The 16181-nt window shown below is 41.2% G+C and overlaps 1 protein-coding gene across 1 annotated transcript; it reads right to left on the reverse strand.

Annotated features, from left to right (window-relative positions):
* Positions 1-50: 50 nt before the first annotated feature.
* LOC146687917 (segment polarity protein dishevelled homolog DVL-3-like) lies at positions 51-14239 on the reverse strand. Its single transcript, XM_085438583.1, has 15 exons — positions 13628-14239; positions 12121-12190; positions 10010-10125; positions 8471-8583; positions 8140-8275; positions 6297-6387; positions 6087-6156; positions 5841-5980; positions 5056-5132; positions 4906-4973; positions 4646-4795; positions 3352-3483; positions 2789-2956; positions 2466-2669; positions 51-1245 (listed from the first exon to the last, which is right to left on the reverse strand). Exons 1-15 carry the CDS (start codon positions 13786-13788, stop codon positions 887-889), a joined length of 2055 nt encoding a protein of 684 aa, XP_085294709.1. The 5' UTR covers positions 13789-14239; the 3' UTR covers positions 51-886.
* Between the last annotated feature and the right edge of the window lie 1942 nt (positions 14240-16181).

Raw genomic sequence — 16181 nt, forward strand, 5'->3', positions numbered from 1 at the left:
TTTGGTTTTGCAGAAAGGTATACACAAGCAAACAAAACAGAAGCAGCAGATTTAAGTCATAAAACTATATTTATAAATAAAAAGACATTTTCCTTGATAAAAGAGTAGTGTGAAAGTCATGGTAAGAATTTTTTTTTCCCACTATACATTATCACAAGACAGTCTGAAGATTCGCTGGTTAGCAGATGAAAATGTAGTTGTGCCGTATAAAAACGACTCTGGAAACTGGATGCTCATATTAAGCATTAAAAAGAAACTAGTTGTGACCAGCTACAAATATAATAAAACAAATGCATTCTCAAAGTATGGACTGTAATTCTCTTGCACTACATACATTTCTTTCTTTCTTTCTCTCTTAAGTCAAGCAAATACTTTAAAAGTCTGAATAAGGTTAACAGTTAGTGTTCATTTCAGCTTCTTTCAGTCATTCTTTTTTTCTTGTTAGAGGTCAGCAAGTGGGGAAAAAAAAAAAAAAACAGGAAGAGGGAAGAGGCTTCAGTCTCTCAGTTTTGACGTGGACAGGGGTGGGGGAGGACAGAGAACATTAGATAAGGAACCCAGAGGAGGGAGGGAAGAGTGAAAAGAAGAACAAATGAAAAACATCCATGTGGAAAAGCACTGAGTCATCTTCCCCAGCTGACCATTTCCACTGCCTCCCTCCCTTCTTCTGCTCTTTGTCCTTGCTAAAACTCTTCCCCACCATGGAGCGGAAACTGAGAAAGGCGCTTTGGTTCCATCTGGAGCAGGGGGGGGGGGGTGTTTCTTCACTGAAGAAAGTATGACCACTACAACTACTAAGAAAAAGTACAAGAGAGGAGGAGCATTTTCTCTCAGCATACACAACAGGGTGGTTTCCATTTCTGCCTTTAGGTCTCTATAACCAGTGTCACATCACATCAACAAAGAATTCTCCGGCGTTGCCCACCGCCATTCGCAGAGACTGCCGTGACGCAGTGAGCTCAGGGGGCACCGAGGCAAGCTCTCTGCCTGGTGGGGCACCAGGTGCAGCTGTAGAAAGATGTGGTGGCTGAGGGGGCAGGCCAGGGGGGCCGTACACAAGACCAGGCCCATAGGCTATAGAGTGGGAGTTGGCACTGCGGTGGCTCACAGAGCTGCGGACGCTTCGTTCACTAGGGGGAGCCACTGAGCGCTCACTTGGTGCCCGGTGGCTCCTGATGTCTGATTCGCTGCCACTGCCACCGGATTTTCGGCCCTCATTCTTGCTACAGTTAGAACCGCTGCTCCCTGTGAACAGAAAAAAAGAGCAAAATTATTATGCAAGTGAGATGTATGTTTAAAAAAAATAAAAATCACATCTTTTTCTAATTGGGTGCCAATGACATCACGAAGGCAGCGCTGACCCAGTTTGCAGGAGACTCTTGGGAGAGCTGCATGACTAATGCTGACATAGTCTAGGAGCATTCAGGCCAAACAGTTTAGCTATTCCTGAAGGCAGTCACAGGTCTTTATTTTATTATCCCACTCAGACTGCTTAATTTTAGGGCAAGTTCCTGAGAGTGATTAATTTAAACCAAAACAGCTCATCTGATTAAAAAGAAACTTGATGTGGAGGATGCTTTGGTCCAATGCATGTCATCAAATCCAAAAACATAGGAAAGTATTCATGTCAGCTTAATTTTGTGTCTACTAAAGAGCGCGAGAGAGAGGTATAGGATGTTACCCTGTCTTAGCACAAACACTGGAAGAATGGGGGGAAAAAAATCTCTTCTCCACCAGAAATATTAAAGCAAACCCAAACCCCAACACTTTGTCTTTTACATTCTGCATCCTGCTAGTTTGTGCACTACTCACCCGTGCATTTAAGTTAAATGAGTACAGAGCATCTAAGATGTTGTCTCAGTGGGCCCAGCTGTTGTTGGTTAGTAAATATCTCCAGTGTGTAAGGAAACTGCACCTTAAACCACAATGTCTGCTTTTCTAGTTCCACACACATTAAACACAGAAACCCCAACATCTGAAGACTTTGGGGGTGATGGAAAGAGTCCTTTTTCACTACTCACAGAGCTAGGCTGTGTCCTTCAAGTTTTTGAAGTCAGCTTATTAAAACATACACTGTTCCTATAAGTGAATTCAAAGTGTGGAGGTAAAACTCCACACCTCATACTGCTCAACAGCGTAAACTAAATGTAAAACACTGCAGAGATGTTGTAATATCACTTAATATATCCCTTTCACACAGAATCTGTCTACAGGCTTATAAAGTCTTTCAGTGAACTCTTTCACAAAAAAGCAGCTATAGCAAGCCCTAATGAACCTCAGCAGCAATGGCTGGTTACCTTCTTGTGAGCTCTGCATCTTTGTAGAAGTTAAAGGTTTTAGGGAAACCGTGTGCTACTGACATGAATCTTGATTTTTCTTTGAGGAGAAACTGCAAAATTAACATTGTAATTTTATATGAAGTGCTTGAAATTTATCTGTTGAGGACTTAATTAAACTGCACTAACCACTGTGCTGGCTCCCTGCGCTACCAGCTCCTGGTCCACCATGGAAGGGCTGCGGCAGATCGTAAGGGTGTGGAATAGGGAACTGGTAGGGCAGGGCCATGGGCCAAGGGGCTGACCCAGGATGGGGCAGAGGGGGGAGGGTGTCCTGATCTGAGGCACCACCGCTGGATCCATCATGATCATGCAGAGACAAGTGGGTCATGTCTGAGGGAAAGAGAAGACAACTCCGTTAGATTTTCAAGTCGCATCCCACTTAAACTTTGGCGAAACTTGCTGTTACTGCTCACGCTCTAAGCAGATCAGTGAGCTCAAAGTCCACTTACTGCCACAGAGGTCTCCAAAGACATAGTAGCACTGTTCAGAGAAGGTGATCTTATTGACTGTGTGTCGGATGTACCCAGCCTTCAGCAAATTGCTGGCATATTTACGAGCTTCACGGCGATCTGTGAATCCTTCCACATGATGGAAGAGCCAGTCCACCACATCAGAACCTGAAGCACATGTTTTAGAAATCAAATCGTGAGGCTACAGCTTCACTGATCATATTTAAAACTTTTTTGACAACTTTACATAAATCTGATGGTGGTTAATTTATCTATACTTCAATTTAACATTGATTTTTGTTGAGCTCTGGTAACCTGGTAATACACCTTGGTATAATAAAGGCAATTCGATCTCATGCTGAATGTTTCTCAGTTGTTGGAATTTAAACTTTTTTTTTTCCAAAATGTAAAAAAAAAATAAGTAAAAATCAACTGAATTAATCGAAGCAGTATTTAGGTATTGCTTTGGCATCAGTGAAACACTCAATCTAAAAGCTGAGAAGATCTGTGTATGTGTGCGTAATTTTTAAAAAGCCCAGTCAAGCTCGCTTTGACAGACGTACCAATAAAGGCATTAGCGATGGTTATCTTGAGCCACATCCTGTCTCGCACCTCCAGACCTGACTCTGGGCAGGCCATGGCCTTAGCAACCGTTGCCATGTCACTGTGAATCGAGAGGTGGAAGTCATCGAATCCTAGGAAAGATGACATGAGCAAGTTAACATGTGGGTGGTGTTAAATCTTTTAAATCAGAAATTGAAACATTTTGGTTTAAGGAGGTTCGGCTCCATCAAGTATAAAACTGTTGAGCCACATTGTGTTTTGTTTCCAAAACATTTAAAATTAAAGAACTATTGAGTGCTGTTTTCTGGGGTTAAAGAAAAAAAAATGTTGGCCTGTTTTGGAATTTGCCTCAAAAATATTTGGTTTCCTGTGGTCTCGGCTGTTATTTGACCCCGTTCTGTTCTAATCGTGAATCAAGACTGGATTTGACTGGATCTTTGTTTGAAGTGGACTGCAACTGACTTGGATTTGCTAAATCCCCCAGATGAGCCAGACCACAGTGAATTACATGTCCTCCCTAGAACACTAATGTATCTTACATATAATCTCACTGAGTTTCAGTCCATTCTCAGACCAGCTATCATGACTAAGCGTCACAGTGTCCCTTCTCATCTGCCTCCATTTCAATAGACTTTTCATTTCTTCTTTAATAAAAAAAAAAAAAAAAATCCCTTCACAATACATTGTGGATATGTAATAAGATAAAGGGCATTCATATTTTCTATTAAGTGAATTATAGACATGTAACTAATAGGTAAAAGGCAAGTTAAACAATGTTTCAAGAGAAAAGGAAATTTTTCTCCCAAAAGAAAAGGCATCGCAAAACTTCCAAAGATTAAAGGAGACACAAAAGTTGTGAGTTATGGCTCTATTTGGACACGAGCAGATGGTAGCTGAGGCTGAACACAGCAAAAGCTGGAACAGATAATAGTCACAGGAATGTAGTGAGAGGGAAGGGCCGCACTTAACACGGAGACTTACTAACAGAGGTTTGGTGGTCACAAGGAGGGAGAGCTGAATGTTCCAAGCGGTATGACAAACCTGGAGTTATTTTCTTCCTCAAATGCTCAAATGTATTTATTTTTAACAAGTAGGCTATAAAGAGGTACCAGGAAACAAAGGAGAAAACTAAAAAAAAGAGGAACAAAAGAGTAAAAAGAGGTACATTAAAAACTCAAAAGGTGGTACAGTTTAAATGTGGAGACCATGTGGGATGAGGATGAAAGTTGCTTTGGATAAAAGTGCACTGATGACAAGCTCCAACGGGCAGCTTCGGGGGGTGATGTGACTCACGTTCAGTCTCAGGGATCGAGCTGCTGATTGAGGAGCTGGTGGAGGTGACTGTGCTCATGGAAGGGCTCATGCCATATGGAGGGTACACCCCAGTCATGGCTGCCGTGTGAGACACCCATGCAGCGGGGTCGATAGGCCGGATTGGCTCACCTGTTAAAGAGAGGGAAAGCAGCTGAAATTAATGAGGTTATTACAAAATCTTTCAAGTAAAAAATAAAAAATGTGTCACTGCGTATAGTTATTGCAGAGGAACCACTCACTCCTGGGCAGAGCAAAGCAGCTCCGAGGGTTTGGGTCCCAGCACTTTGCAACTGTCAGAGTAATGGGGCTGGTAAAAAAGACACATAGACAGTTAATTATTGGTCTTTTTGCACTCCTGTGTTATAGATGCTGCTTTTGTATTCGCTTACCCCGGCTTGTGCACTATGTCTCTTAGTACTCGAACAGCATCATCATTGCTCATGTTCTCAAAGTTTATATCGTTCACCTAGATCAATAAAAACAGAAAAATATCCCAATGAGATGCCAAGTTAGAACTAATGTGGAACTAATACTTTAAAGGAAGCGCTCAGATAGTTCAAAGGCAAAGAGACTGAGCTGGTTTGGACATGTGAAGTGAGGTAGTGGGTATATTTAGAGCAGGATGCTGAAGACAGAGCTGTCGTGGACGTAAGAGAGGAAATGCAGGTGGATTGGATCACAAAAGAGGATACAGTGGACAGGAAGGAATTCTTCAGTGTGCTTGAAAGATATATAAAGAAAAATAAAGCAATATGGCATTAAGAAGTAGCCCCAGAACTACATTTTTTCCTATAAACAGAAATATGAAAATTTCACAGCCCCACAGCGATTCCAGTTCTACTGCAGAAAGACATCAATATGGGGTCCCAAATAAGCAATTTTCCTGGGAAGTATATTTTACAGTACGATAAGATTGGATTAAACGAAAATGTGTATACGAAGAGCAAAAACACTAAGAATGATGTCAAGCGATGACATTACAGCCAACTGCATCTGTGACACATGCACAAGAACAGAAACCCTTGACATCATTCATTTCAGTAAAAGTGCTGGTCTCAGTTACAACGTGTACATCCACTCACACTGTGTGTCTAAATTCCAGATATTCAACTGTAAACTGTTTTCATTTTGTGTGCATCAGTCTCCTACTTAAGACACAAACACAAACACACACCTGCAGCAGCATATCCCCGGGCTCTATGCGTCCATCTGCAGCCACAGCTCCTCCCTTCATGATGGAGCCGATGTAGATTCCTCCATCACCTCTCTCATTACTCTGACCCACAATACTGATGCCCAAGAAGTTATACTTTTCTGTGAGGTGGGGAGGAACAGAGTATAGTCAAAGAAATGAAGTATTATCAACTTCATATGCTCGCTGAACAAACATCTAACTCCTGTGTGTGTGCAAATCACCTACCCATGTTGAGAGTCACAGTGATGATGTTCAGCGACATGGTGGAGTCTGTGATGCTGCTGAATGACGAAGACTGAAGAATGAAATAAGGACAAGAATTATGAGGAATGCAAAAAAAATACATTAAGAGCAGAATCATGACTTATAACATGAAAGATAATTTTAGGTAACTTTGGTTGAGTTATTGTCCTTTACAACTAAGAGTGTTCTCACCCTGTCCATATTGGAAGCCTTGGGTTTCCTTCGCCGGCGTCGATGTCGTCTCATTAGACGAGAAGAGCTCTGCTCAGTGGAGCTACTAAACCTGAAGAGGAGGGGGGGAAAAAAAAAAAAAAAAAAAACACGATTTAAAATTAAATAAATAATAACTAAATAACAGATGCAGATCAAATTGTCTCATAGGAGTCTTTGAAAGTAGCCACGATCTAATCTTTGAAGTTTCTGGATATAAACTTCCCCATTATAAGCAAATATCTCAAATTTTCTACATACTAATCTTCACCAGTGTACCAATATTTAGTTATAATATTGCTGCAACAATTGAGGCTCTGATGTCCATCCGTTTATGACCACAGTGTACCCATTTCCAACAGGAAAGTGTGCCCATGCCACAAACCTTAAATCATCTCAAATTGGTTTCTTGAACATGGTCATGGGTTCAATGTACTTAAATGATCTCAACAGTCACCAAATCTCAATCCAACAGAGCCCCTTTGGGATGCGGTGGAATGGAAGATTCATATCATATCATATCATGCGCAGTCGACAAATCTGCAGCATCTGTGTGATGCAACATGAGCCACTATTGCTGAGGAATGTTTCCAGCACTGTGCTGTGCCACAAAAAATAAAGGTAGTTCTAAAGGTAAGCAAGAGTCCAAATGGGTAGTAGCAAGGTATACCTAACAAAGTGGCCAACAAGTGTATGTGCTTCAGACACAAAGAATACTTCCAATTGAAATACATTACTTACAGTCATGCTGCCTCATAGAAATTTGTTTCTATGAACATGAATAAACAGATAGCTTCATCGTGACCATTTCAAGTTTGTTACCAGGGCTCAAATACTCCAGTCTACAGTAAGAATAAATAACTCACTGCTGTTTAATTTTACCATATAAATTTAGTAATCAAACGCTAACCATACTACTACCTACTTAAAAGAAAGGCATTTGCAAAACTGCTGAAGCCTCATTGATCCATCAGTACTGGTCTTGTCCCAATCTTGTCCACTTCTGGACAGAGGTTTTCCATACCCTGTCCAGGATTCTCAGTGTGACGCTGGTGCCTGACCCCCTTCTTGCTTTGTTTGGCATCAGTGGGAATGAGATGCCTCTACCGGCCTCTAAAACACAGGCGCTATCATTCTGTTCCCTGTTGGCCAGGAGGGCAATTCTACTGAGGTGGCGGGGACGCTGCACCCCCCACTAACAAACAGTGGTTATATGACCTCATGTCTAAAACTGGAAAAAAATAACACACTCCAAAACTCTACTAGATAATTTCAAAGCATGTGCAGTTCTTTCCTTGATGCATTTCAAAATCTATAAGAATCTTTCTATTCTCAGAACCTTTTTTATATGCATAAAGGAAAAACGCTTAATAAAAAGACATTGTTTAAAGGGAAGCCATTTGAAAGCCAGAAGGAAAACAGTTCTACAAGTCAGAATGAGCTTTAACTATAAGACAGCATCGAACTACATTTGAAGGTTACAACATAATCAACAAAAAACAAAACAAAAAAAACTGATTTCTTTCTGCGTCAGAATCCCCCCCAAATACGTAAGAGGTTTTTAATCCAGCTCTTTTGAAGCTGATTAAACGGGAAAAACATCCCGTCAGATGCCTAAAGACTGAGACCAGCAGAGTCTCTGCAGTGGGCTGCAAGGATTACCGCTGGAGCAGAACCCTGAGGTTACCACAAAAACCAGCACACAATTAGACAGTACTAATCTTTGCCATAAACCATCAACTATAACTCCACATGCATTCCTGAAGCCAAATGCATTTCTTCTTTTTGCAACAAACCAGCTCAACAGCTATATAACACATCTGACCTGCTGGTTGCATCGTCATCATCTGAATCAAAGCAGGAAGTGGACTCCAGCTCGCTGCTCATGAAGGACGAGCAGCTGTCGTACTCGGGGCCTCCGCGTCCCATACCCCGCGATGAGTACCCGTTCTGCCTCCCACCTGCAGCAGGTTTTTAAATTAAAAACTTAAGCTAGAAAAATAAAACAATCAAAGGATACTGCATGTCTAAAGTCAATCACGCTACACTTACTTTTTACCAACAAGATAACTGTTATTCATAAGTTGTGAAATACATGGAAACAACACTGATACGTGCAATGAAAAACAAGAATAAGCAGCAAGTTTCTTTCTGACCATGGTCATTAGTGTGTTTCCGTCGCGGCCTCTCCCTCTCTCTCCTCTGAGACACCATGGAGCCGGTCTCTGTGTCATTGTCCAGGCTGTCCCGACCACTTGCTGCTTTCCCACTTCAGACAAGAGAGCGAGTGTTAAAGAGAGACAGAGTTACAAAACATCATGATCAGGGCATTTGAGCTTATTCAGCAGCCACTAAAACTAATGTTTATTTTAAAAGAGCTTTATAAGAATCAAATTGCTGGCTACTCTGGTTCACTGTGGTTAAGAAAGCGATCTGTACCTGAATATTTGGAAAGAATTGCAGATGTTGTGTTGATGGATTTTCAGTGTGGTGATAAAAAAAGAGTCTCTTTTTTTAACACTTTACTTGCAGACATAGCATATTTCTTTAGATAGAAATATTTATATAAAAAAACAAACAAAAAAAAACAACTAGTAACCAGGGCAGAAACGGCCCTAACCAATCTGGCACCCTAGGCAAGATTTTAGGTGGCGCCCCCTTACATCAGCAGTGTAGTGTAATGTTGTAACAAATAATATTTCTATTAAATAAGCTTTACTTTGCATTTTAATTAACGTGGGATTATTTTTTGTATTTAGAAATAATAGTACCAACTTTTTTTTTTTTTCTTCAACATTTGTGGCACTGGCGTGGCGCCCCCTGATGGACGGCGCCCTTAGCATTTGCCTATACGGCCTATGCCACGGGCCGGCCCTGAACCAGGGGCTTAAGCATGATCATAATAGCCTACGGATAAATGCCTGCAAGAATTAAGCTAGATTTTCTTTCCTCCAGGGCAGTCACAAGATATCACTTTTTTGATTTAATTTGCCCTTTCCTGTTACTGTTCTTATTTGGCAATAGGGCTGCCACAAACATTATTTTGATAGTCGACTAGTCACCGATTACTTTCACGGCTCTAGTGAGCCTTGCCCCCGACTAGCTATCGAGCTAGTGGGTAACAGACGTCTCCGAAAACATTGGAGCGCTTTTGAAAATATGTGGTGTCTTGATAAACTGAGCAGATATTTGAGGTTTACACAGCTACATTCTCGCCTGAAAATATGTTAAACGTTTATTTTGTGACCCAGAAAGAATAATAAGAGTAATATTAAACTAACTAGTTGCCGCCATTGTTGAAAACTGAGCTGTGCCGCGCTATGAATTCTGGGACACCGCTTCTTCTTCGGGGTTTAACGGCAGCTGGCATCCTTGTATATGCAGTGCTGCCATCTTCTGTTTCAGTCCGTTATTACACTCTTAAATCCTACTACTTATTCCTGCGTCTTTTGTGATCCTACAAAGCTTCAAACGACGCGTCGACTATTAAATTAGTCGTCGACGATTTTGAAAGTCGACGTAATCGTGACTAGTCGACTAATCGTGGCAGCCCTATTTGGCAACACAGAAGAACTCATTCAAGACACTCAAAAAACACACAGACACACACTAAGCACAATATATTTCATTCTCATTCACAGAAAAACAAAATATAAAGTATCAAAGTCCACAAAGTCTCGTTTGAGTTCACTGACTGGTAGGAAGGGGGTCTCGAGTCTCCAATGCCCCCGGTCCTCTCCAGAGGTGGTGTCGGCTCTAAACTATCCGCCACCGAGCCTGCGTCCGTGTGCGCGCCGTCTCCAGAGACCAACTGTCAACAGACAAAGAGTCGGGTCGTTCAGGGGGATGAGTATCTCTCAGAGAGAAGAATTTACAGAAAGACACAGAATGAGTGAGCAGCAGACCTTCATTCACATCCACATTCAAAGGCTATACACGGTGTGTCATGTTTTACTCTAACTTCCTAAAAGTATGACACAAACATTTCAAAATCTCCTGCAGAAAGGGACTACAGTCTCTTGCTAAAATTCAGACTTAATCTGCCTCCTACTAGTTTCCTACTGAGAGAGCAAAGCTCTACAAAAGCAGCTGTGAATTCAGCAAGTTGAAAAAGAAAGAGCCCAAGCCAAGACTTGTGGTTTGTGTACCTGACAGTGTTGCCTAAGTTACCAAATTGTAGGGGAAAAAATGGTCTCCAACAGACCAGAACTAATGTTTTCTCAGAAATTAAATTACCGGTATGCATTTATTTCCACTTTTACCACATGCTAGTGTTTGTTAGCTTGAGACAACAAAACAATATAACTTAAATCCTGCTGTGGTTTTTGTGGAATCTTGGAAGTCATCCATATCAGAAATGAAGCATGTATTTGCATGCAAAAACAAGTTTCAACAATGACATGAGACCAGTGTGAAACTGTAGCCATCAACAGCAACCTGTGGTGCTGAAAAAGTTCAGATTCAGCAGCTGCTGACCTCAATCTTAAGGATCCAATGTAAAAAAAATATATTTTTTTAAAAATCAGGTTCAATTTCATTGTATGCACAGCCATTATGCACTTGAGAAATCTCTTTCGTTCAGTGCATGTTTATTAGAAATCAAGCTGTGACATCTAAACTAAATTAAATTACAGCAACAAAGTGAGTGTGAAGATGTTGGAAAGATAAATATGTTGTGCTGAAACAGGGCATCAGTATATCAAATCAAATCACCTGTACTGTCATAATAATTCAGCTATATTACTATGTGGCAAGATAGCTAAAATTAGTCTTCTGCTCTTAATCACAATCACAAGAGTCTACTTTGGTGTGCACTAAAGGGAGCTACAGAACAGGAGATACAGGGTGCTGGCTTGTTGTGATGAAATGATGTGCAGCCAGCCAGGCCTCTGGACCCCAGAGAATAATCAATCAGCTCACTGAAACAACAGACGAACAGCGGAGACAAACAAATGGACATACTCTAACAAAAATAACATTTGTCTGTATGTGGAACATTGCAACAACCCTCAAGAGATAACAAACACTTTGGAGCAAACGCACACAAAGGAGAACTGGCTTTTAAACACATTAAACTAAACCTCCGCGCAGTCTAATGAAAACGACCACAACAAAGAGACGCATTAGGACGAGCACGCTGGAATATACGCTCCAGAATGGAGCAATAACGCCATGTTGATGATGCTCGAATAATTAAAACCACACTGTAGAAATTAAGCGAGTGCTTTAGCCTTTCACATCACGACACAGAGCAGTCTTTCTCTCTGCTTTATTCTCTCCTCCCTGTGAGATTCAATCTTCTTGTTAGATGACCTGCAGTGAGGCCCTTTGTTATGGAGTATTTTCCGGCTATCCTGTGATTTCACTTGCTCTTAATCCAATTTCAATGTCGAGAAGAGAGGAAGGGAGGCCGTGCACGAGCGCCAGATGTCTCGAGTGTTGTGGAGACAGGAGTATTATTGCTTAGAGGCTTTAAATAAGAAACTGCATGTAAGTACATGTATGTGCTACATGTGCCAATTAACCTGTGTGCTTAAAAAAAAATTATATTTTACAGTGAAAAAGACAAGGTTTAGGAAAAGCAGTGTATGTATACTGCTCTGAGGATCGTTATGTGATGATGATATTATCACACAGATGTGCAGTGCCTCCCCCTACGCTTGAGTATGACTGGGGTAAGTGCCCAACAGATGGGAATCATTGTTACACATTCATGTACGCCACTTAACCACACAAGTTATCGCACACAAGCAAACAGCAAAAAATAAATAAATAAATGTTATTGCAGCGTGTATTTTGGACCTACCCATGACACCACACGTCCATTGAAGCAGGGCAGCTTAGCATTGTCATCAGATATTTCTTCCTTTACCACCCTGTAAAGAGAACAAGGCTTTGTTTCAGTCAAACATTACCAACACAAAAGCACTCCCTGGGCAATAAAACATGAGGGTGCATTTAGAGGAAGTGGAGCTAGACAATATATTCCACCAAGCAGGACAGACACTGACAACTGGGGACAGTTGTACACATTAAGAATCAATGACAATGTTCAATATAACCAAATGTTTGAGACTACTGGCACACGCACAGAAAACTAGTCAAAAGATGGCTCACTTGTCCATTTCATATATAGAAGTAAGCCTTAATGCGTTACAGACTGGTGCAAATACATTAACAAAAGGCATGTGTAAATGTAACCATGTGAATTTCATGCAAACCCTCCCATTCATTCAGTCCTGCTTGCAAGGATCAGATGGCAGGCAGATCTTAACAACACCTTGTTACACAATGAAGAGGACAAATAAGGCATGTATCTAACAAGCGCCTCAGAGTATTGGAGATGTCAAGATTAGCCGGGTCTTTGACAGGGAGAACACTGATGGTCAGTGAGGCTTTCCTGGTAAAGATCACAGGCTCCAAACCAGTCTAACAAGTTCCTAAAACACCACCAGTCTAGACTTTAAGGCTTCAACAGTTAATTTAGTGCATGCACCTCCACTCTTGAAACAACACAAACAGCTGCGGATCCTTTCAAAACTCGTCCTTCCTATCTAGGTTGTTGCCCCACCCTTGTTTGAGTTTAGCCAGAAAAACTTTGGCAACCTGGCTCGAGTTTTAAAAAAAACAAAACAAAAAAGTACATTTCTCCCTTTTATTTAACTCTGAAGAAGGTAAAGTGTGGAGGACCATAAAACGTCTACTTTTCTGGCCATGTTTTAACACAAAGGGACACGCTCATAAAGCTGCCAGAGTGATGAACAGGGCATTCCTGTGTCCAACTTTGCATTCCTTAGGCTAATAGACAACAACAGCAGGGGCCTTCTGGTCTCACTCACTCACCAAGTGTCCGGTTAGATCCATTCATTAGCCTGCTAGCATAAGCGTTTCATACATTAGGCAGCAACTGACAGCTGTAACGTCAGTAACTAGTTAGTAACAGTATGAATTGCTCCTTGTTTCATTTAGTCTTCAATAAGTTTAAATGCGATTAAAGGCGTTCTCTTAGTGTTCGTGAAACTGGAAATGACCAAACTTGGTAAGACAGTACAGCATAAGCTAAGCACGAGCAATGTAAACAAACGGGGTCGGGACGCTGAACAGACCTGCTAACGATGCGACCTGGACGCTAGCAGCTAACAAAGGAACGGCAAAGCAAACGGCTAGCTGATGACTGAAAGACAGGTAACCTTAGAAGTGATGACAAGCCAGCTCCACGAGGTAACAAATATGTTACAGTTAATCTGAATGGACTGAGGTTAAGCAGTCCATGCCGATTCCACGTTAAACACAATGAACCTTTTAACAGTTACCCGAAGTCATCGTCCATAGATTTGAAGAAGAATTTGTAATTTGGTTTCTTGAGGACATTTTTGAAGTCTGCCAGCGTGACTTTGTCCGCCGGCACCGACAGTTTCACCAGATATGGTGTCTCCTGGTCGTCGAGGTGGTAGATAATTTTGGTCTCCCCCATCTCGGACTGCGGCTAAGGCAAGGCAGACTGGTTGCATCAAGCCAAGGGCCTGGCAGGCTCCCTCTCGGGCCCCGACTCCCCGTGGCGCTGGCGGCTGCGGCTTTGCCGTGGTCCACCCGGCTCTCTCTGGCTGACCGACCCGTTCCGTAGTGCCCGGTTCTGCCTTTTTTTTTCCCCTTTCTTTTTTCTTCACGGCAGCTTGCTAACGTTACGCCTGACTCTCTATTACAAAAACACCTTGCTGTTCCACAAAGCGTCCAAACACCACCCCAGGACTGAATTGCTTTAGTTTCCGTTTGTGTAAAACGTACAATATATCACAAAAACCTTAGAAATACGTGAGGAAAAACAGTTTCAAAGCGGTGCAAAAATAAACAATCTCAGAAGGGTCCGCACTCCCTTCTCGCTAGCTGCTCGGCTTTACTTTGTTGCACACGAAACTGCATAAAATCGTCCAAGCCTGTCTCGGAGGAGCGCCCTCCGCAGGTGAGGAGGAGAGTGACAGCTTTTCGAGGACAGCTGGGGCAATTTAACGGCTCCCATATTGCTCTGGTAAGGCCATTAAACGGCCTTTAGCAGTTTTGAAGCCCCACAGACCCACAGTTATATGATGGTATACTTACACAGAGCTTCAATATGTTTATACTCCAATTTACAGCTGAAACCTTTATATGGATTGCAAAGAATAAGACCATCATTGTCAGTTATCATTTTACTTTCTTAGAATTTGGATCTTAATCACTCTAAAATTAAAAATCTCAGCTGTGACACGATAGACAAATGTAAAATTCCACTTTACATTTTAAATCTGCAAGGAGGAGGTTGGGGGGGTGCAAGGATGTAGGGCTTCCCATCATACAGCAGAGAACTGGCATGGAGGGAGAGGTTTTGAAATCAAACGACTCCTTCCACATTTTTATTTGTGTTTTAATTTTGCTGACCTCTTGTAATTGCTATCATAGCACCACTCAGACTGAGAAGAAGTCCAATCAGAGTGATTGAAAGGCAGAGTGATTTGTTTTTCCCACATCAGCAGGTCAAATAACTTAATTTATGACTGTGGATCATGGTTAACCTTCTTCACTTTATTATATGGTCACTGATCACACTTTAGACAGGTTTTATAGCACATGAACTTGTAGACAGGTGTTACTGACATTGATGTATTTAAGCACAAAGCCGTAGTTAATGTGGTTAGTAACATCTGTGTTTACCTGCTATTCCAGATAGAAATGTGTCTTATTACTTTGAGGTGTGCAGTGAAATTTTACACACAAACACATCTACACTTTTAGATAGCATACATCTGGCTGAAGGATAACATACTTTTATAGTCCTTTCTATACAGATGCATTGCATTTTGATAGAACAAATGCTGTAAATTGCATCTTTATAAATGTAACTGTCGAAATATTCCATCTTTACTTTTACTACTTATCAAAATGTCATAAATAACAAAGCAAGATATCAAGTATCAAACACTGCCTTTTAAAAACTGAATTATGAACACAGAAAAGCACAATGTGGAAAGTGTCTGATTGGCAACAGCTGACTTTTTTGGCATGACAATGGCAAACACACTGTCAATGCAGTCAAAGCAACATGACAGTTTAAAAAGTCTGAAGCTACAGTTAAAGTACTATGAGATAAAAGTACTCTTTATGGGGAATAAATGATATCTTTTCATACTAATATTGCACCTTGTGCATGTGGAGCAAGTTTTAACTGCTTTCTGAGATGCCAGTTATTGTGTCAATACTCAGAAAACAACCTAAAAGAATGCACTTAAGTGCACTGCAGTAAAAGTGTTTTTGTTTTTTAACATGTTTACGAGCATAAAGTCGTTTAACCTGTCCAAAACAGTTAGAAGATGCACAATGGGCCTTTCTCATACAGAGAGTAACAACTTGAATCTTAGTAAAGGCTGCATATTAGTCGAGTCTGACTTACTGCCACACCTACATGGTGCAACAGAGACACTATTAATGTTAATTACACAAATGCTGCTGGTGCCAAAAGACGTTTGTAGGTTTTCCTGTTTTTTTAAAAGCAGGTCTGTTTTTCTGACAATTACAAGACTTGCATCACTGGAATTTTCTAAATAATTATGCATAATTATGCTGTTTATTATGCAGCGATGCATGTGTCTGTGTAATTTATACAGCTGGCAGTAGAATGGGAGGATGGCATGGGTCAGGCCAGCGAGAGGAAGAGGCTATGATATCCTAAGTTGAAAGCGGAGGTGGAACAGTGAGGTTGGAGAGCAATAGTTTGCACAGTGGAGATTAACAAACTACAAGTCTAGTCTGTTTCTGTTACTGTACTGGAGCATCTGTAACCCACATAATTTCCTTAGGGATTAATAAAGTATGCTGATTCTGATATAACCACCA

This window comes from Copadichromis virginalis, linkage group LG18 (genome assembly GCF_057382275.1).
Source record: "Copadichromis virginalis isolate Kocher_CV1m ecotype Utaka linkage group LG18, C_Virginalis_male_GT1.1, whole genome shotgun sequence".
In the NCBI taxonomy this organism is placed as follows: domain Eukaryota; kingdom Metazoa; phylum Chordata; class Actinopteri; order Cichliformes; family Cichlidae; genus Copadichromis; species Copadichromis virginalis.